The 21,029-nt window shown below is 55.9% G+C and overlaps 1 protein-coding gene across 2 annotated transcripts; it reads right to left on the bottom strand.

Moving 5' to 3' along the window:
- Positions 1 to 192: 192 nt before the first annotated feature.
- SLC29A4 (solute carrier family 29 member 4) lies at positions 193 to 9,729 on the bottom strand. Of its 2 annotated transcripts, XM_040079541.2 has the most exons (12): positions 9,548 to 9,729; positions 8,593 to 8,746; positions 4,921 to 5,090; positions 4,141 to 4,272; positions 3,916 to 4,029; positions 3,706 to 3,834; positions 3,192 to 3,266; positions 2,634 to 2,893; positions 2,412 to 2,547; positions 1,699 to 1,886; positions 1,193 to 1,433; positions 193 to 1,118 (listed from the first exon to the last, which is right to left on the bottom strand). In XM_040079541.2, the coding sequence occupies exons 2-12, from the start codon at positions 8,625 to 8,627 to the stop codon at positions 976 to 978; spliced, it is 1,623 nt and encodes a 540-aa protein (XP_039935475.1). In that variant the 5' UTR covers positions 8,628 to 8,746; positions 9,548 to 9,729; the 3' UTR covers positions 193 to 975. The 2 variants fall into 2 exon arrangements, with proteins under 2 accessions (XP_039935475.1, XP_039935476.1); XM_040079542.2 differs by lacking the exons at positions 8,593 to 8,746; positions 9,548 to 9,729 and adding an exon at positions 7,020 to 7,063.
- Positions 9,730 to 21,029: the final 11,300 nt, after the last annotated feature.

Here is a 21,029-nt window from a genome sequence, read left to right as displayed (position 1 = left end):
AGGGGTTTGGTGTAACCCGGTGACATGTTCAACCACCCCAGGTGACACAGGGGGCCCTGAAGATGGGGAGCAGTACAAGGGGTACCCCAAGACCCACCAGGACAAGCAGCAGGCACCACCCTGTGTGTGTTTGCCAGCCCATCGCCAGTAAAGTGCCACCAGTGCCAGTGGCACAGCTAAGGACCAACCATCGTTGCGAAGACATTTAATTATTTAATCAGGTTCACTTGTGTCCTGGGCAATAAATCTTGAAGCTCCGCAGTGGCCTGCAGGTGGCACTGGCAGTGCTGTAGCCTTGGGACCCCCCCTTTACCCCTTGCAATGGGACAGATTCACAGTGTGGGGTGGGGGGAGGCGAGACCCTGCCTCTGTTGCAGTTAGCGGGGGTAAAACAAGACACAGTCCAAAAAAAAAAAAAATCTTTTTCCCCAACCATCAGAAGCGATTCGCATATTCAGGGAGGGACTGTGATTTCAAGCCATTCCTGGTAAAACCTGCAGCACCATCAATGGAAGTGGAGATCCACCTTCCCAGAGCAACCGAGGGGCTGAAGGAGCATTTCCTTCCTCTCTTGCTCCTCTTCTTCTTCACCAGCCCTCCATCACCCTCCTCCCCAGTGCTGGTCCTATTCCCTTTGGGATTTGGCAGTATTTTCTTCCTCCTGTCAATGGCTTGGCGCGAACAGAAGATCCCCAGCCTTCACTGGAGAGCTGCGCATTGCTGATGGGGAGATCCCCAAAAGCAACAAGAACTGTCCCCGGGGGTGGGAGGAATGTCACCCCAAGCAGTGGCCCTGCACAGTGCCTGGCCGGGCTGCACAGGCGCTTTTGGAATGCCACAGCCCTGTGCCACAGTCCTTGGCCGTGCTGGGGTGGATTTCTGGCTCCAGGCTCCCTCCTTGAGGAGGGCTGTGGGGCGCTGGGGACCACGGTGGGAAGCAGGTCCCATCCTGTCCCCACTGCCCCGCCCCAGGGCTCAGTACCCCGAGGTAAAGGAGCCGTTGGAGGTTTCGGTGTAGAAACAGGTGCTGTGGGAGGTACTGGTGAGGCTGTAGGCAAAATAGGCCACGGCCGAGCCCAGCGTCAAGCCCGTCATGTAGGACACGGTCATGGTGTTCCCTGTGGGAAGGGACAGCGGGTGTCAGGGTGCTCCAGCCACGCCACGTGGGATTCCCGGGAGGGTTCGGTCCTACCTGCCAGCTCCCGCTGCTCCGGGCTCACTTTTCCTGCGGCCAGGATCATGGGGACGCTGCCGAAGTAGCCGTTGGTGATGCCCATGAGGAGGGAGAAGATGCAGGGCCAGGCGGGGTGGCCGAAGGTGGGCTGCCCGTTGGGGTAGACGCACATGATGAAGAGGGGGATGAAGACCACGCGGAGGCAGGAGTAGACGAGGAGGTGGGTCCCTCTCCAGTCGTAGGGCAGGGCGGCCAGGATCTGCAGAGAGGGGCAGAGACTCTGCTGGGGGGATGAGGAGGCTGGGGAGGGCCCCGCGGTGCCCAAAATGGGGCAACAAGGAGATGAAATGGTGGAAAGACCAACTGCTGTGGGAACCCAACCCTGGCCGTGCTGGTGAGCACTGGCCTACGCTGGTTAGAGCCCCCTGGGTGGAGATGACCCTTGGGGGAGCCAAGTGGCTTAGAAAGAGGACACCAAAGGAGGACAGATCCTCCCCCTAGGCTGGCTCTGGCCTCTCTCCTACCTTGCCGACGAAGTCAGAGAGGTTGAAGATGGCCATGATGAGGATGGGGAGCCATTCCCCCAGCGTGCAGTTGTGGATCTCCGACTCCAGCCCGGGAAAGAGGCACAGCGTGATGAAGTAGGTCATGGCGATGGAGAGCATGTAGGCCCAGATGAGGCGGGACACGACGTAGCGGTAGAGCAGCATGTCTGGCAGGGACAGGCAGCACAGCTCAGCCAAAACTGCAGCCCGGCCCCCTTGCGGAGCCTGGAGCCTCGTCTGACCCCCAGGGGTGCCTTTCAAAGATGAGTTTGCCCCATGGTTTTGGGCACATCATTAGGAAAGGGATCATAGGATCATAGAACGGTTTGGAAGGGACTGTTAGAGATCATCAAATTCCACCCCCTGCCATGGGCAGGGGCACCTTCCACTATCCCAAGTTGCTGCCAGTCCTGTCCAGCCTGGCCTTGGACACTTTCAGGAATGGAGCAACCACAGCTTCTCTGGGCAGCATGTGCCGGGGCTTCCTCACCCTCACAGGGAAGAATTTCTTGGTAATATTCCATCTAATCCTGTCTTCTTGTCAGTTTGAAGCCATTTCCCTTTGTCCTGCTATTCCATGCCCTTTCCAGGAGGCCCTCTCCAGCCTTGGGGACAATCCCTCCCATAACTCTTGGTCACCGATCATCTATCCCACCCCACGGGCATGGCTTTCCCCCGAGCCCACCACTCACCTCGGAAGCTGGGCCAGCTCCTCTTGATCTTGGGCCGAGGGACATCGAAGCGCACGTAGGTGCCGCTCCCAGCCAGCTCGGCTTCGGGGCCGGGGCTGCCCCGAGGGGAGCTCGGCTGCCCCTGCTCCCGATTTTCCTGGATGAGGGAAGAGGGGACAACAGTGCTGAGGTGCAGTGCCAAAGAACCCCAGGGGCCGGCAGGGAAGCCCACCCTTGGCTTACAAATCTGACATCCTCAGAGGTGACGTCGTGGTGGACGCGGTAGCCGGTGCCGGCGGCCCCGCGGCTCTCGGGGAGCCCCTTGCGCGAACAGTCCGTGTAGTAGCGCACGAAGCGGGTGCGCTTCACCAGCAGGTGGAGGATGAAGCACGTCAGCTCCATGCCGATGGAGATGAAGAAGAAGATGACGGTGTTCTCCTTCTCGTCCGACAGCAGCAGCTTGGTGAAGATGCGGCTGAGCGAGATGATGACCCCGGCGGTGCCTGGTGGTGTGGGAGAGCTGTCGGCCCCGCTGAGTCCCAGCTCAGGGATCCTCATCACCCCCCACCGCGTGGATGTGATGCGTCCCAGTATAGAGGAGCCACCAGCAGTGATTTTGGGGTGATAAAGCTCCTGGCAGACATCCCCACCCCCAGCCTGGCATGGCAGCGCAGGGAGTTAAAAACCAGTGAACTCCCTGGTTTTCTGGGGAGCACCCTGAGGTGTCCCCGATCTGCTGGCAGCCCAGGTGCAAGTCCCTGTGGGGGGATGTGGACGTGGTCAGCGGCTGTGGGTACTTACTCTCGCCCGTCATCACTCCCTGCGTGTAGCGCTTGGGCAGCAGCCCCGTGTAGCCATAGAAGCTGGATTGCTGCACTTCAGGAGAGATGCACAGAGGGGAGAAGGAGGGATTATTGCTGCAGCAATAGACTTTGGAAAGGGGGAAGAAACCCCAGGAGGAACCCACGTGCTGTGCCAGCTGGGAGCTGCTCCTTCCAGCAGCCTCCTTGCTCCAAAAGCAGGAGCCTTTTTTCCCCTCCCTGCATGCTCCACCATGTCTGTTCCCACCCAGAGTGGCCACCAGGTGCGGGTTTGGGATGCCACCGTGGTGGCCCAGATCAGTGGTGTCGGTGACCCGTACACGGTTCGGTGCTGGTGCCCCCGGTCAGTCCCACAGTGCCTGGACAGGGGTGGAGGGGACGGGGCAGGGACCTGAGGGTTATAGGGATCAGGGCAGGAGGTTGTCCCAGGTCAGGGATGGAGCTGTTTCCCACCCCCACCTGCCACGTCCCAGCCCAGCTGCTCTGCCACATACCTGTGCAGCCAAAGGCCACCACCCCGACCGCCACCAGGTTGATGGCGTAGGCTTGTCTGCGGCTGAACAGCTCCAGCCACACGTCGCAGATGCTGACGAAGAGCAGGGGCCCCAGGGCGAAGAGGTAGCCTGTGGGGGGGGCAGACAGAGGTGGTGGCAGGGGCAGAGCAGGGGGACAGCGCTGCCTGGGGCTGCGGGGACCCCACTCACCCACGGAGATCCGGGTGTGCAAGCTCAGCAGCTCCACCAGCGCGTTGTTGAGGATGACGGCCACCAGGGCCACCAGGATGTAGGTGAGGCTCATGTCGAAGACAATGGAGGTCCCTGAAGAGAGGCAGGTGATGAGGGGGCAGCAGTTCGGCTCCCTTGGAAGTGGGATTGAGCTTTCTCCACGTTTGGGGTGTCAGGGAAGCGCTGGAGCTGCTCCAGACCTACCTGGGTATTTATGGTGCAGGTAATCCACATCGGTGATAAAGCTGTTGTAGGGCAGGAGGAATCCCACCCCAGCCAGCAGCATGGCAAAATAAATCCCATGGTATCGATCCTGAGGCTCGGGCTCCTCAGAAACTGCCCCAAAAGAGGAAAGAAAGAGAAAAAGACATGACAGTGGCACTGCTGCACCCCTGGGACCCACGTCAGACCCCAGACTTGAGGCTATGAAACAGCTCAGATCCCTGTAGATGTGCAAATAAACAGCCCCAGCTCTGAAAAGTTCCTTCCCTAAATAGAGACATTTCAGTGGAGACCCAGGAGGCAGGAAAACATCTGGGCTTTGGGGTCTGGTGAGTTTTAATTGCAGCTAAGCAAGCTGAGGGCCAGGCAGGGCAGGCAGCAGCACAAGTCAAGGTGCAGGAAGGGTCAAGGTGCGTGTGGAGGTGGACAGGGCTGCCTCAGGATGTGGAGCAGGGCTGGGGTGAATCCCAGGAGTGTCCCTGAGTCCTGCACGTAGAAAGGTGAAGCTGCAGGCTGGGGGGTGAGCCTGGCAGGAGAACCAGGGCACCAGTCCTCAACTCCTCGCCAGCCTGCAGAGCCCACTGTCAGGGGATGTGCTGGGGGCTCACACGGGTACAAAAAGGGGTGAAAAAGGGCAGCGGGCAATATCGGGGCATTTCAGCCTATTTGTGGCTATTAAACCCATCCCGGGAAACTCCTAAGGGGGTGGGAAACCAGCAGGGAACCTGGCTGCTGGCTGTGGGTCAGGTTGCCTGCCCTCACCTGGCTCCATGAAGGTCAGGACACCCTTGGCCTGGCTGCCCCGCTGCAGCTCGTCCTCCTCCAGCTGGTAGCTGTCGAAGCTGAAGCTCATCACCACGTTTCCCTCCGGCGTCGCCGCCGGGCTCAGCTCCTTGAAGCGCTCGGCTCCCACCGAGCCCATCCTGGCCACCCTGAGAGGGAGGGAGGGAGAGCAGTGACACCCCCGGGTGCTCCTGTGTCCCCCTGGTGATGCCAGGGGTCTGCAAGAGACAACGGAGTGTGGGTGGCCCTGAGCCTTCTCCACCTCGCTGTATCACAGCAGTTCTGATGGTTTTTCCGCCTGGAAAGATGATTTCCCCAAGGCAAATGGGATCCACCAAGCTTCTGAGCAGAAGTTTGGCTTTGGGGCGGTGAGCAGAGCTCGTGGGGGACCCACACCAGCCACCCCCGAGGCACAGCCTGGCTCAGCAGCTCACGGGGGATGCTACCAGAGACAAACGCCACTGTGATTTCCAAAAGCAATTAGAGAAATTAATGGATGAACAGCACTCACGGAAGGAGGCTGTGGGGATGATCCCGGCTGCCTCGGGAAGCCCTCGCTCCCTGCAGGCACCACACTCGCTCTGCTTTATGCCCTTTTCAGCATCCCCGGTGCCTGGGGCTGGGGCAGAGCCGCGGGCCCGGGCAGACACACTCCTGCAGCTTTCAGAGGGGATGGGATTTGACCCTGCTCTTTTCAAATCTGCTTCTCTGGGGGATCAGAGCCAGCACGGACCTGCTCTGAGAGCTGCCAGAGAGACCTCAGCATCAAACCTGAGAGGGGCTGCACCGAATGCACCCCAAAATGAACTCTCCAAATACCCGACATCCTCCAGTGACCCCACAAGATCCACCCCAAACAGGGCTCATCCTTGTGGTTCCACCCCAGGGGGCTGCTCTGAATTCCTTGCCTGTCCCCAGCCCACCTCCTGCAGATCTCCCTGGCATCCAAGGGTGGTGGTGGTGGTGAAAAAAATCTCCTCCAAGGCAGTAGGTTGAGTCAGGCAAGGGAGGAAAAATCAATGACAGTGATTTCCTTGGTCTCCCTGCCAGACATGGCGTTTGTCGGAGCAGAGAGGCTTTCCAGCTGCCTGGATGCGTTGGATGCTGGAGGGCCCTGAGGCCGGGGGGGGAAAAAAAATGGTGCTCACGCATCCTGTGAGTTCTGGAGCCTAAAATGCTTCTCTGGCTGCAGGGACGGGTGCACAGGGCAGCCCGAGGCCCCGAGGCTGTGCTGAAGTCACAGCACTGCTGGGGTCCGGGATGGGATCTCCCACCCAGAGCCCCCCAAATCCCCATCCCAGAGCGCCGCGAGCAGAAGAGCCCAGCAGGGCGCGTTGTCCTGGGGACACCGCTGCATCCTGCTGCTCCCAGAGGGGCTGTGTGCAATCCCCTGCTCCCACACCCTCGGGTGCCCGCTGCCACCCCAGGCAACAAAACCCGGCGGGAAGCATCTCCCGGGGTGCCGGGACGCCTGTTGCAGTGGAGAACACGCCAGCTGGAAAAGCCTGGCCCAAACTTCCCGGGGCCAGGAGCAGAGCGGGATGCGGGATGCGCTGCACAGCCGCGGCGCTGGACCAGCCTCCGGCACTCTCCGCCTCGCTCCCCCGAGCATCCCTGCGCTGCCGTAAACTGGATTTTCTCCTCCCGCTGGATTTACATCCGTCTGCCCCTATGGATTTACACCCTGCCACCCCCGTGGCCCCAGGTGGGGGCGGGGGTGGGAGGTCTCACCCCCTTGCCCCGCTGCCCCCCCGGCTCTGCGTGACCCCCGGGCACCGCCGCCCTCCCGTTAGGGCACAAAAGCGGTTTTTGCTAAAGGGTCCCCGACATCTTGCCAGCGGCGAAGTTGCCATAAACGGGGGGGGTGGGATTCAGTAACCCCCGTTCCCGGTCTGAAGGATTCGCTCCTGGCCGGGCGGAGCGCGGGGAGCGCGGCCCCGGAGGATGCTCGGGGGGGCCGGGAAGATGCTCAGCGGGGCCAGGGCGGGCAGGGGCTCGGGGCGGCGGCTTCCTCTCCTTCCTCCCCCCTCGCTCCCCGGCGGTGCCGGCCGAGCACAACAGGTCGCGGCGGCTCTTACCTCGCTCCGCCGCGGCGGCTCTGCGGCACCGGCGCTGGCCCGCCCCGCTCAGCCCCCGCGGCCGCCGGCCCCCGGCCCCGCCATACCGGAGCCTCCGCCGGGAGGGGGCCGGCACCGAGTGCGGCGGCGGCGGCGCGGAGCGGGGGCGGCTCCGGCTCTGCCTCCCCCCGGCTCTGCCTCCCGCCCGCCCCCCGCTCCTCCCCCGAGCCCCCCCGGCCGCGGGAGAGGCTTTCCCCATGCACCCCCGGCCGTGGGCACCGCCTATAGGTACTGGCTGGAGGCGCCTTAGAGGGATTGCGGAGGTCCGGAGCTAATTGCAAAGAGGGATTAATTAGGAAGAAAGCCCCGGTGGTTTCGTTCAGGGCATGAGCTTTTCAGGGAGAGGGGCATTAGGGTTTTGTCTAAGGGGGGCTGATGGAATCAGGAGGGATGGGTGGACAGACAGCGGGGGGGGATGGAGGGATGGATGGAAGCTCTGGCTAACAGAATTCGGCCATCCTCCTGCTTTTTGAGGAAACAGCCAAGAGGGGTTCTGCTCCCCTCCAAAACCAGGGAATGGAAGCAGAGGAGGAAGGGAACCAGCAATATGGGGCGGTGTGGATATCCATCCGGGGAGAACACACGTGTCCCCAAGGTGGGTGTCCCCATCCCTCCTGGGCTGGCTGAGCTGGCCCAGGCTGCAGCCTCCATCACGGGGAGCTGATGCTATCGGTTTTTCTCCAGGAGCAGCAGGGCACAGGGGGGAAACTCAGCAGGTGCCACCTCCCAGCAAACTGGGTGAGACCAGTCCCTTGTTGAACCCTTCTCCCCGGAGTGTGTGAGGGTGGAGGCAGCAGGAAAGAGGAGAGGAACCATCCCTGCTCCCAGGCCGTGGCTGCACCGCCCCGGGCTGTGAATTACGATCTCCTCGCAGTCAATAGATGCTGCCTTGTATAAATCAGCGTGTAGGGCCGCGGATGTGCTGCTGCTGCTGCTGCTGCCAGAGGAAATTAGAGACACAACTGCCTGCACAGCCTCAGCCGCCCTTCTGCCGGGAGCGGGGCTGAGGAAAGGGTCTCCTGCAAACTCATCACAGGGGAGAAAACAGGCCAGGTGGAAATTTCCATCTTTTCTCCTTGGCTGAAATAGCCGGAGTTTGGCTCAAAGCACGCCCGACTGCTGTGCCAAGCATGGCCTGGAGCCGGGGCTCAGCCTTCCCTGCTCCCCTCTGGGCTGAGCACCTGCACAGCTCGGCCCTCTGGAGCAAAGGGGGATTTTTTGGGCTGTTCACCTTGGCCCATTTGTTCAGCCGCAATTTCATAGTGTCATTGTAAAATCCCAAAGCACCTCACTCCCCTTGGGGTACATCCCCTTGCTCTACACCAGACTCCATCACCCTCTTCCAGGAACCTTGAAAATGTTAAAAAAAAATAAAAAGGGTGTGGGGGGGTGTGTGAGTGTGGTGGGGGTTGCCTGGCCGAGTCTGCCACTCCTTGGCACCCAGACAGCGAGAGTGCTCCATGAAAAGAGCAGGATGAGCTGAAGCATATGTGCACCCGCCTTTTCCCGGCGCTCGCCAGGCAGCATTACTCACCACGGGGATTCCCCCCAGGAGCCGCTTCTCCCCATTCCAAAGCCCCAGGAATAGCACCAGGGGTGGTCTGGTCCTTTACAGCTGAGGGGCGCAGCTCAGCTCCCCAAGGGATTTGGTGTTTTCCAGTCCGTGGGGAGATGCAGCGACCAAACACCTGCTGGCAAAGATCAAGGCCTTGAGCTTTAGCCTCCTCTAAAATCACACCATCAAGAGATCCCCGTTCCAAGGGACAAGGGGGTTTCCTTTCAACTACTCCTGCTATGGGTGTGACAGAACCAGGCTGGGATATCCAAGGAAACTGCCTCAGCTTGGAGGGCTACAGGGAACATAGGGAGATGAATCAGGGTGAGCAACTCTGGGTGCGTTCTCTCTGCTTTGCCCATCCCCAGGGGCCGTGTTAGACACAAACAACACCGTCCCCCCCTCCTCAAATGCCCAGGGTGCCCCCTGAGCATGGGCAGGCTGAGCTGCCTCTACCTGCCAAAGGTACAGGGGTCCCATGGGCTGCGCTCTCCTGGAGCTTTGCTGGGCTCTTCAATTTTTCAAGCCGGCCCTGAATAATTCAGCTCCCACATAGCTGGCTCAAGGTTGGTGAGCTCAGTTGCTCCTTGGGTTTCTGCTTGACCCACTTTAACAGCCAGGAGAACCAGCCAGGCATGGTGCTCCTGGTCCCTGGGGCATGAGGGACATCCCTTACACACAGCCCCAGCCTGGAGTCTGTCCCCCACACCCCACATCCAACAGCCTCGTCCCTCACCCACACTGCAGAGTTTGAGAGGGTTTTTTTTTTGTTCTCCCCTTCTCCTGCCTCTCCCTGCTGTCCCACGGCTCCCAGCACGAGTGGGTGCATCCCAACAGCGTTTGCAGGATTACAGGGAGGGATTTGCTTGGCTCCATGAACCAGCCAACACCCTGTGGCCACCTCACCACAGCTCCTTGCTATGCAGAGCCTCACCTCACTTCCCAGGAGCCGGGATGAACATTGACTAATCCTGCCGGCAGAATAAGGAGCTGCTGATTCATTTGGCTCCGCGATGCTGGATTAGGACGATCTCCAGAAATGTCCTGTATTGTTGTTTTTTTCCTTGCCCTTCCAGCTGAGTCAGGTTTTATTAATCGTTGCTGTCGCAGAGGGGAGAGAAAGGAGAGAGCTTTCAGTTTGTCAAAAACCTCAGGCCAAGGCTTTAAACTCTTGGGGACCATGGGAAGGGGCCGCCCCTGCTGTCCCCATCCCTGTGGGCACAGCCAGGAGCCGTCCCGCGGTTGAGCTCCTTAACCGAGTCGTGCTCACCCTGCCAGGCTGCCCTGGTTATTCTGTGCCCAGTGAGTGCCCTCTGCCCCAGCTGGGGTGGGTGACACGGAGAGGGGACAAGTAAAGGGATGAAACATCTGCACCCCCCTCCCCACATCCCCTCGCCCAGTGCTCCCGGCAGCGCTGCACATCCGCCTTTTCCACTTCAGGGGAAGAAGAGGCTGCTCTCAAGCCTGAAATCCCCTCTTGGGAAAGCTCCTTTGAATTGCATCGCATCCTTTGCATCCTTCCCCGGGGTCAGCTCCCGGCGCCGGCCGAGCGCGGCGTGCCAGCACCAGGAGCATCCTCGGCAGCAGCGGCTTTGCGTGGAGACGGCGGGGATTAATCAGGGACGGTGCCTCTTGGCCAGAGTCACACTTGGGGGATTACTGGGGCCTGCAAGGAGCGGGGAGTAGCCAGGGAATTTGTTCAATGCGAGTGGAGGGGTTTGTCACAATCCGATTGCAGGCGGACAGAAATCCCCGGTGCTGGCAGGGGCTCAGCGCTGGAGGCCGCAGGGATTAACTGGTTTTTCCCCAAGATTTGCAGCGAGGCTGGGGTGGGAGGAGATGCTCTAAGCCCAAAGCTCTGGGTTTAAAACCTCTACGGAGATGCAGGGGCTGAGCTGAGCATCAGCTTCGGGGCACCCAAGCCTTGTCCCAAGGCCAAGAACCAAATTCTTTCACGTGGATGCCCCAGTTCTCCTGCAAGGCGTCACTTTGCATCCCTCCTGCCCTCAAACCAGCCTGGGAGAGCTGGAGAAACCCTGGGAGGATACCCGTGGCCTTTGCATTCCCCTCGCTTCTCCTCTTTGTTGGAACAGATTTGCATCCATCACTAATTAATCCAAGATGAGCTCCTAATTCAGCTCCTTGATTGCAACTTTGCATAATTGCGGCACGCACAGGCAGAGTGGCAGGACGGGATGAAAAAAAGGAGACAATCAGCGGTGGGCGGAGAGGAAACAACGCCGGGAAGGGCCGGTTCAGCTCGCCCCCACTCACCGGGCTATTTACAGACACAGGTTGAGAGGGATTTTTCTCTGGAAGGAGAAAACGGTGACAAGTTACCCTTGGAGGTGGTGTTTTCCCCTGCGCTGTGCTGATTAAGGGCCTCGGCAGCAGCCACAAAACCCTCAGGCAGTGGGAAAACCAGGAATTACAGCTTCGTTACTCCTTTCATCGCTGCTGCCCTCCTCCCCAGGCTCCCCTTTGCCCGGCACCGCCCGAGGGTTTCACAGGGAACATTGCACCAGGGCGAGCAGGGCAGATCCATGCCCCTGAGCCAGGCTCTCGGGGCTTCTCCCCCAGGAACCGGGTACACCACCCCCGTGTCTGTAAAGGCTGAAACCCCCCCAAAACAAAGCCCACAGGAAAGAAAACCCACAGCACGAGGGCAGCGTGGTGAGAGTAACCTCAGCCCTACGGTGGCGCAAAAATTGGGAAAACCCAGCTTTTCCTGCCGGCGATGCCCAAACCAGCGACCACCCTGAGCACCCGCTGCCGCCCAGGACCCGCCGTGTGTGCACAAATCATCACCGATAGCGGCCCCGGGGTTATTTTACCACCTCCCTCCTCCTTCTCCGCTCACATCCCACCCAGAGCCATCCCCCTCTCCCGGTGAACACCTCCACACACCCCGAAATCTGAGCGACAGGGCAGCAAACAGCGTCGGACAGGTCAGCCTGGCGCTCCCCATTCACGGCCAGCCCTGCAAAAGAAAAATCCACTTTGAGTCCAGCCTTTTCTTTGGAAAAAATGCAGCTCCCAGCGCAGAGGCCCCGTGGCTGGCCCCACGGTGGGGGTGGGAAGGGGGTTTGGGCAGCCAGGCTGGCCCCACCACCCCTCTTAATCAGCCGGGGCATGCATGAAGCCTAATGCTGTCGCGAAGATTTGGGCGCTATTGACACACACGGAGCATTAAACGCCTTACGGGGGATTTGCATAAGCTCGGGGAGGGAGGAAGAGCGAGGAGAAAAGTGTCGACAATGGGAAAGTAAATGCATTAAAGTGCTTAGGGGGAGAAAAAAAGAAAGAAAAAAAAATCTGATAAAGGAATAAACCAGTTAAGGGAATATATTACTCATAGCCCCGTTATTCAAATCCTGCCTTATAGGAAATCCTCTTAAAGCGATCACCTGATTGTGTGTTAAATTCCTAATTGAATAATAAAAGAATGATGTATTTCTTCCATAAGGGCACAAAGATGGGAGCCCACGAGGGTGCTCGGCGAGGGGGAGCTGGAGGCAGAGGAGATGAGGGGAGAGGGGTCTTGGGGCAGCAGCAGCATCCAGGAGATGCGATGGGAGACGTGGGAGTTGGGAGGGATGGCTGGGAAAGGGGAAGGTTGCAGGGCTGAGTGCTGTGGGGAGCGGAGAGCTTTGCTGGGATGGGTTTAGGAATGATGGTGCCTAGAGGAAGGAAGGCTTGCTGGAAATCCAGGGCTCCTCCAGCCCCACCGGTGCAAGAGCTGAGAGGAGACACCACAAGTGACCCCTGCCCTGGAGCTGCTGGGAGCCCAGCAACTGCAGCGCCCCAAGATCCAGGCAAAGGGAATTTCGGGGGGATCACAGCAGCTCCTGAAGCTGCCGAGGAGCAGATGAAGGGCCCAAGTGCAGCCCGGGATGCTGCAGGAGAGGCTCAGCCCCTGCTGCCCCCTCCCTTCCCCGGGCAGGACTGAGGGCGATGCCTGCACAGCCTCTGCTGATGCTGCTGCCCTTCCCCCCCCACATCCACGCTATAAATAAGATGCAAAAAAGGGAGGGGAAAAAAAAAAAAAAAGAAAATAAGAAAAGAGCACATCACCTGGCAGTCAGGAGGTGAGGAAGAACAGCAGGATTGACATGCACCAAACCCTTAGACTGTGTAAGGAGGGTGGGGGTGGGAGAAACAAAAGAGATAAAAATAGCCCAGGGAGCTGCTTTCTTCCCGGAGATCATTTTTTTTCCCCTACCCAGCTGTTTCATTTAATAAACAGCATTATTTATTTATTTCTCTCTCGCTTTACTCCACTTTTTACTTGGGTTTTTTATTCAGTCAACACCACTTTACCCACCCCCAAATCTCCTTTAAATGCAAGGAAAAAACCAAAACAAACCACCTGAAACCAAGGGGGGAAAAAAAATAAAAATACAAACCCTGAAATCAACGGCCTTAATGCCTCCGGCAATATCTTGCGTTGCTACAGCTCTTCACAGGTAATTTAATATCCCGGAGTTGCACCTGCTAATGCAAACTCTGATATCAATAAGTGGCAGCAGTGAGGGCAGAGGCAGCAGCTGAGAAAACAAAGCAGCAGCGCCCAGCAAGCCCCAGCCAAGCTCCAGGCTGGCAGAGGCTTTTTATTAGGCAGGATTGGGTTGTTGGAGCCAGGCTGAGGTCCCGGTCCAGGGCGAGTGTGGGAGCTGGAAGGAGCCAGGGGTTGCAGGGAGGTGGGTCTGGAGTTATCCTCAGGGAACTGAGCTGTCTAAGCCAAGCTTGTGCAAAGCAGAGGGGTGCAAAGCCCCCCAATGCCCAGGGGAGACCCCCGAGCCCTGGAGCAGCTCCAGCCACACCGAGGAGCTCACAGGTTTGCTCCACTCACATCTCCAGCGGTGCCTGCGCCTCCTCCTCCATCCCGCATCCTCCAGCAGCAGCCAGGGAAATCAGGGATGACAGGAGCAGTTAATTTGAGCCTGCAGAGGCCATCTTCCCGTGCGTGTGTTGTTTTGTTTCCAAATAGACTTTGAATAACGAATTTCGGAGGGTAAAGAGAAAAAGCTTCTGTCCTGACCTCTTGAAATGCAAATTGCCTTTCACCCTGGGAGAGATGAAAGGCTGTTTCTTATCTGAAACGGTAAAAAGGGGTGAGATAACATCCAGGGCTCTGTCTCCCGGCTTTCATTTCCAAAATTGTTTTGGGGTAAGGAGAGGAGAGATGCTCTGCATGATTTCACTGTGCTTGGTGCTCACAGAGAGCAGGGGGGTCCTCAGGGGACACCTGGAGCAGAGAACCCTGTGCCCTGGTGGTGCAGAGGGAGGGGACACAGCCCGGGCTCTGCAGTTCCCTTCACGCCAGCCCTGCTCCAGGCTTCAACCAGCAGCAGAGGTGGTGGGGCCAAGTGCTTTGTCCCCCCCTGCCAGAACCCATTTTTTGGGCCCAATTCCAAAAGCTGCAGCATTATTTGCTCAGGAAAACACGGCAGAGCAGCAGCCCAGCCACACAGCCAAAGCCAGACCCGCTCTGCTCTGGCCCCACCACGGTCCCCTCATCCCAGCTGGATCAAGCTCCGGGCAGGAGCTTGTGGCACACACAGCAGCCAAGCACCCTCTGCCTCCCCCAGCAGTTCTGGCTCAGGGGCTGGGTGAGGGCAAACACAGATCAGTATTTTTTTCCCCCCCTCTCACATTTTGCTCTGGGTCAAGGAGCACAAGTGCAAGGCAGATGCCCTCAGCAGGCACAGAAGGTGCTGCAGAGAGCTGCTGGAGGAGTGGATGAGGGATGTTACGGGAATAAACAAGGGAAGGAGCGTGGATGCACCAAGGGGAAAAGGCTGGGATGCTGCCAGCAAAAGAGCAGGGAGGTTATGGGAGGAAAGAGACTGGGATGCTGCTGGGGAACATGCAGGGATGCTCTGGAGGAGAAAAGGCTGGGATGCTCCCAGAGAAGGAGTGCGGATATTCCCAGGAGAAAAAGGAAAGAACATGGATGTTCCAGAAAAAGAAGATTGGGATGGTACCAGAGAAGGGAAGAAAGAACAGGGATGCTCAGGGGACAGAAGGCTGGGATGGTCCCAAGGAAGGGACAGGGACACTCTGGCCCCAGGCTCCTGCACCACAGCAGAGCACAGCCCCCCACTGCTGGCCCATAGAAGCCTCCCCTTCACCAGCCACAGGCCCAGGCTTCTGGCCCATCCCTCTGCCTGCCCTCCACAGATGAAATAAATGATCAGCCCCAATCTGGAGCTGTTGAGGAGCAGTGGCTGATGGTGTCACCAGCCTCCCTCAAGCAAGGAGGAGGGGGCAGCAGTGACAAGGGAGATGCTGAGAAGTTACACACCAGACTGGCACCCCAAACTGACTCTGTACCCACCGTGTGGACAGAGTGGATCTGATCACATGGACAGAGTGGATCCCTGCCCCTGCATCACTTGGTGCTCCCCAGCTCCAGACAACTCCTGTGGAAAAACAAGTCTCTCCCAAGGCCTTCCTTGCCCCTGCAAAACAGAACCCAAAATATCAAAATACTGCCAAAAGCCTTTATGGACTTCCCCAGATAGAGCAGTCTCCACATACTTTACTATCACCTGTAACTTAATAAAATTCTCTGCTAAAATCCCCGACCCAGAACATAACCCAGTGCTGGTGGAGCCAGCATCAGCTGTCCTCAGCTCCAGCAATCTGGGCACAGTGCCCTCATTAGCTCATAGTTCATTAATTAGCAGAAAAAGCCTCTGCCAAGAGCCTGTCTGAGACTTGCATGGGCTGGATGTGGCATGGGAGAGGTGAATGCTCAGGGACCAGCTGAGTGTGGGTGCTGCAGACAGGGACAAGCTGCTCCCAAGCCTGGGCAGGATCAGTGTGGTGCTGGTGCTCACCTCTGGCCCCAGCATCTCCTTTCTGCCCACTGGCTCTAAAAATGAGTGATGCTGCCTCCACCTTGCAAACCAGCCAGGCCTCCTCCTTCCTCTGCTCCCAGCAGTGTGCTCAGCTCAGCCACAGCCCAAGTGGGGCTCTTCACACCAGGATCGTGCTTCTGCTCAGTTGCTCCACCTTGGACCCAAGTCCTGTGCAGTGAAGGGAGCCAGGGCCTGACCACTGGAGAGATCATCACAGCTAAACCCAAAAGCCTACTCGGTACCAAGAGTAAGCAAGGAGGAACAGAGGCACGAGTCCATGCTTACCCTTGCAATAAGATAAATAATTGGAGATGGGATTGCTCAGTCCCTTCCCTGGAAACTTATGCTCAGTGGGCCAAACTCGGTACCAGCAGACAGATGTGAAACTGCTGTCCTGAAGGCAACCACAGCTGCCTCTTTGAGGGCTGGGTATGACCCACGGTTCACAATTTTTCTCAGGCTTACTGGAGAATATTCTGCTTTGCTCCCCTGGGGCAGGAGCAGAGGGGCTGTTGGACCTCCCAAAGCATCAGTGGGTGTGGATGACTCTATCCACCTGGGACACGGGGGACAGAGTTGTTGGCATCACCACGGCAGATGGAAGTCAGTGCCACTTCCTGAATCCACCAGCAGCTCCCCTCAGATCCTCAGTTTGCTCCGGGCAAGAGACAGGGAAACATCGCCAGCGGCGAGCGAACAGTTTGGAGCCGCTCATCGGCGCTAACAGAGCCTGCTTTGCCTGGAGCAAAGGGAGGCACAAAGCAGCAGCGACAGGGCAGCATTGCCCTCCAGAGCTGGATCAGGGGAGGCGGCGCCTGCAGCTCCAAACAGCCGCGCAGCAGAACAGCGAGAGTCTCATCCTCACCGCGTCCAACACCGCCAGCGAGAGCAGAAAAGCTTTTGCTCCTCTTGTCCACCCCGATCAAAGCTCTCAGCGCTGCTCTGCAGGAGGATGCAGCAGCGGGAGCCGCCTCCTCTCCCATCTGCAAGGGTTCGCTCCGCATCTTCCTCCAGGGCTTGAACGCGAGAAGCAACAAGCCTGGAGCGACAGCACAGGGAGTGGGCTGGGAATGAAAGTACTGCTTGAGATGCATCCCATGGAAAAGAGAAGGAATAAAGGCACTTACCAAACTCACCTGAGCAGCATGAGAAAAATACACAAATCCAAGTCCTGGGAAGAGAAGCTTTAAGGAGGAACAAGAGGGAAAATTACATTTGCAAGCAAAATGTGCCAGGAAAAACTCAGCTTGTCCTTTTCCAGCCCCTGCAAAGCCCAAGCTGACAGTGTCTGTGGAGAGCAGCTACAAAACACAGCTCAGACCGAGGGCTCACAACTGCTGCAGTTTTGGTTTTGGCCACGTAGCCTTATCCTGATCATATCTGGCCCCAACTTCAACAAACAAAAGGAAGAAGACACAGAATACTTATCACAACACAGATTTAATTTCTTAGGCAGTTATAAAATTACAAAGAGCGTCGGGCTAGCAGTGAGAGCCAGACACTTGGTGAGGTGGAATGTTAAGACAGATATTTCCACTTATCGACACAGATACCAAACAGTCAGTGAGCACTGCAGGACGCAGGGTTTTCTCCAGGTAAAGAAGCAAATGCAAGAGCAAATAGATCCAGGTAGACCTAGGGCTGAGTCAACGCCCCACAGAAACCCAGAGCTGCAGGTTTGGGGAGAATTCCCCACTCCTGAGTCGGACACATGCAGGGTCCCTGCGGCCACATGGCCAAAGCCACAGCACTGACACCTGTAAGGAGCACAATGGCAGCTGTTTGCAAGCCACAATTACAACTTCTTGCCCGTTATTTTCAAAGCAGTGTAAGATGAGATTTGCCAGTTGGAAGAGCATTGAAATGAAGGCATGTCATGATTAGAAAAATAGGAATTTGCTGAATTCCTTTGGTTGTACAACTGGAATCTGAAAGGATTTATTTACAGTCAGAGCCACGCTTTCTTCACTGCAAGCCTTTTACAGGCCAGCAGATTCCAGGAAAAGATAGGCCTGCTCTCCACATGTGGAGAAGACACTCGGGGCCTTGCTTTCAGATATTATCAGGTTAAATAAAGCTGACTGTTAGCCAGGACAGCTGGAGCACAGAATAAAACTTCCCAAACCTCTGCAGTGATTAATCCCCACCAACGCTTTGGACAAAGACTCCTGTCGCTCAGCAAACAGCAGTGGAGCATCTGCACACACCAGAACAGCTCAGCAACCCACAGGGAAAGAAATTCTACTGTCCTACTGCATGCTGGTTGGTGCTAATGCCATTATTGGAGCCAAGAAAGCACAGCATGGGACGTAACACAGAGGGCTGTGCTCGGAGCTCACCCAGCCCGGGGCTCCTCCGCTCACTCCTCCCTTTTCACTATTCCACACAGGTCAGGCCAAGTTTCCTCTGTGCAGACACCTGTCACTGCATTAAAGGTCTTCTCAGGTATTTATTTGCATTCAGGCAGACTTGAAAAGCCACCACCTCTGCAAAGCACAGCCAAGAAACTCGCCGTGCAGGACCCAGAGCAGCAAGGTACAAGCACACACCTGATCCCAGAGGGAGCACTCGTGCCAATGACTCGTTCAACAGGGCATCAGAACAAACAGCTTTTACCAACCTCTTGATGCTTTCTACTTCCTCCTCTTCCTCTGCCAGGCCCTGTCTTTTAACTGCTAGATCCGTATCTACCACTTGTATTTTGGAAACAGCGACATAAGAAGAGAGCAGGGCAGATAAAAGCTTTCTGCCTCAGAACTTGAAAAACAGAGCAAAGAGATGTCGAGACAGCAGCCGGGGACCTGCACTCGCTGCCCATTTGCACATCAAGAGAAACAGCTCCTTCCCTACGGTACTCACTGGGAACTCATCCCACTGCAAGCCAAGACCTGAGTTTAGGATTCCAAGTTTTTCAGTGTTCCCCCCACCCCAGCTTTGGTTGTTTCAGTTCTCTGCCTCAACCCTCCATTGAGTTAAAAGCTATCATGAAGTGCAGCCCATATGGAGAGAGAGAGAGAGACAGGCTGCACAGAACAAACACTGTCCTTCCAAGGAAGGTCAGTCTAAACTGAGAGGGGCTGCACAGGTGTTCCCATATCCTGTGACCAGGAGCTCGTGGCCACAGCACAGGGCTTGAGCCTCCTTGGCTTGCCCTGGGTCTGTCAGAGCATCAGAACAGAAATGTTTAGACATCACCTGATTCACAGAGAACAACAGTGCAATCACATGCTCCACACTCAGGTGAGGATGCAGCTGCAAAAAGCATTTCTGGTTATGCTTAAAGGAAAAAAAAAAAAAAAAAAACCCACAAAAAAACCCACAAACACATCTTTGTGTCACTGGGATAAACCCCCAACCTGAAAGGCTTTTAACTTTGGTAGCACACCACAACAGGGTGGTTACTGAGGGCCTAAGGCCATCACAGGGAAATTACATCAGTCATGTTTTATCTGAGAAAAAGTTTATATCCTCATGCAATGAACTTAAGAAAAACTACTGTCACCACCCTTAAATACACAGCCAGTGGGGACCAGAAACGACCTGCTCCACCCTACTAGCTGGTCACTAACCTCAGAACATTCATATTTTTGATTTACAAAAAGATTTTCTCAGTTACAACAGCAAGAAGATACTTTTAACTGGCTTTCAGCTTCTATTTAAGAGTGAAGCAAGTAGGGCACAGCAATTCCACAGTGTGTGGCTCAGGAGCAGGAACACACTACAGCATGTGGAAGACACAAATACAGCGAACATGGGATCTCCTACTCACCTGTGGAAAACAAGGTATGAAAACTAAGAAGGGAATAAAATTAATGCAATAAATGATCTCCATTTTTAACAGTCAAGTTAGTAATTACATTTAGGGGTGTAACATGGCCTTTGTTACACTCAAGAGTTGAAGAACTCATGTGCTTAGCAGACCTGTGTTGCTGGTGCACGTTTACTGCTATCTGTGCTTGTGGAGTCTAAGCCAAACCTCCAAGGATGTTATCAGGAATGTTAACCAGCTTTAGTCTGCAATGAGCAGACATCTCCTGGGTGGTTCAGTTTGCCAGCAAAGCTCACTGAGCTTATATTTACTTCAAGACTTGTATTTCACCCTGCAGCTTGGAACATCGCAGGAAAGCTGAGAGCAGTAAAGCAGAATATAAATAAATAACTGCAGACCATGGACTTGAGTTGTCAGCCAGACCTTAAAGTCAAGAGACTGAGTGTGATTTCAGCATGACTCAGGGGTTTGCTGTGAACATGCTGGGTTCTGGAGAGGACACCACAAGCCACTCCAACCAACTACTCAGGACATTCAAGGGTTTGCAGTGAATAAACAAGCCTGATCCCTTCTCTCCCACACACACTTGTGTACAAACACCTTCCACTGACATGGACTCACAGCAGCCTCCCTGACAGAGCTCTCCTGGCAGGGGCTGCCACCTTCTTTGTACTTGTGGAGGCAGGGGAAGCCCATCTGCCCACACAGGGCCCTGGGGACAGAGGCCTCTGCCTGCTACAGCTCCAGGGAAGACTTGTTCATGGTACTGAATCCTAAAAGAACATCACTGCCTGGTTGTGGTAGGGAGTTCACACACAGCTGGAGCACTCAGCCTCTGTCCTCCTCTCAAGAGCTGCAGTTTCCTCGCCTGTTTTTATATTTACTTCTTTGCAGTCAGTAGAGGGAAAGGAAACAACCCACATTGGTACACAGAAGGGTACACAGAAGGCAAAGCAGGCTCATTTTGGCAAAGGGAAGTAACACTCACGAAGTACTTCACTAATTACTTGCTCAATAACTGTTATCCAAGACTTGAGAGAAGGCACATTACAACTCCTAAAAACAGTCTGCAGCACTGCTCAGCCTTGGAAAGCCCTAGACAGTGTCAGGGCAGTTAAAAATTTACTCCAGAACTGCCAAAGAAACTACGGGTCCTTGAGTGTATCACAAGAGGTACTCTGTTGAGAGGGGGAATGGAAAAAAAACGCAGAAAGAAAGAAAAACATTGTTATGCAGCAGTAGGGAACCCAGAAGGAAATTAAGTTTTCAAAATCATTTATATTTACATCAGTATCTGGAAAAAAAAAAAAAAAAATCAAGAACTTTCACTATTAGAGCAGTACACTCAGCCCCAGACTGAGAAGAAGCAGGAACTGAGATCCTTCTAGCAGGAAACCTTAAGGCTGTTTATAGAGTGGGGATGCCAAACTCTACAGGGACTTCCTCCAGCCTGACAGAATCCTTGCTTTGGATAATTTAAAAAGGTATAAAAAAAGGTTATTGCTACTCTGCCAAGAAAACAGGACAATCTACAGGAAAGAAAGAAAGTGCATTCCAAGTCTTTTCTCAAAAACCCACAAGCTTATCAGCCACCACAGGCTACAGACACCCAAGTAGCAAAGGTGTACAGGCAAGATTCTCTAACAATCCTTCCCTCACTCTAGCTCTTCTTCCTGCAGCAATTCCTTTCCTTCCCTGTAAAGGCACTTTCTATATTCTATATCCTTATGCAGGGAAACACTTCCAGTTTTCCATCCCAACAAACAGAACAGTCCCACAAA

Source organism: Hirundo rustica, chromosome 15, assembly GCF_015227805.2.
Source record: "Hirundo rustica isolate bHirRus1 chromosome 15, bHirRus1.pri.v3, whole genome shotgun sequence".
Taxonomy (NCBI): Eukaryota; Metazoa; Chordata; class Aves; order Passeriformes; family Hirundinidae; genus Hirundo; species Hirundo rustica.
This window is presented reverse-complemented; position numbering and strand designations above follow the sequence as displayed.

Bases quoted from the DNA above. Each gene is read 5' to 3' on its own strand.
- SLC29A4 (XM_040079541.2), bottom strand. From the start codon at position 8,627: ATGGGGAGAAGCGGCTCCTGGGGGGAATCCCCGTG. The intron at 2,894-3,191 runs GTAAGTACCCAC...CCACACCACCAG, and splicing joins GGGAGTGATGACGGGCGAGA to GCACCGCCGGGGTCATCATC. The intron at 1,119-1,192 runs GTAGGACCGAAC...CCCTTCCCACAG, and splicing joins GGAGCAGCGGGAGCTGGCAG to GGAACACCATGACCGTGTCC.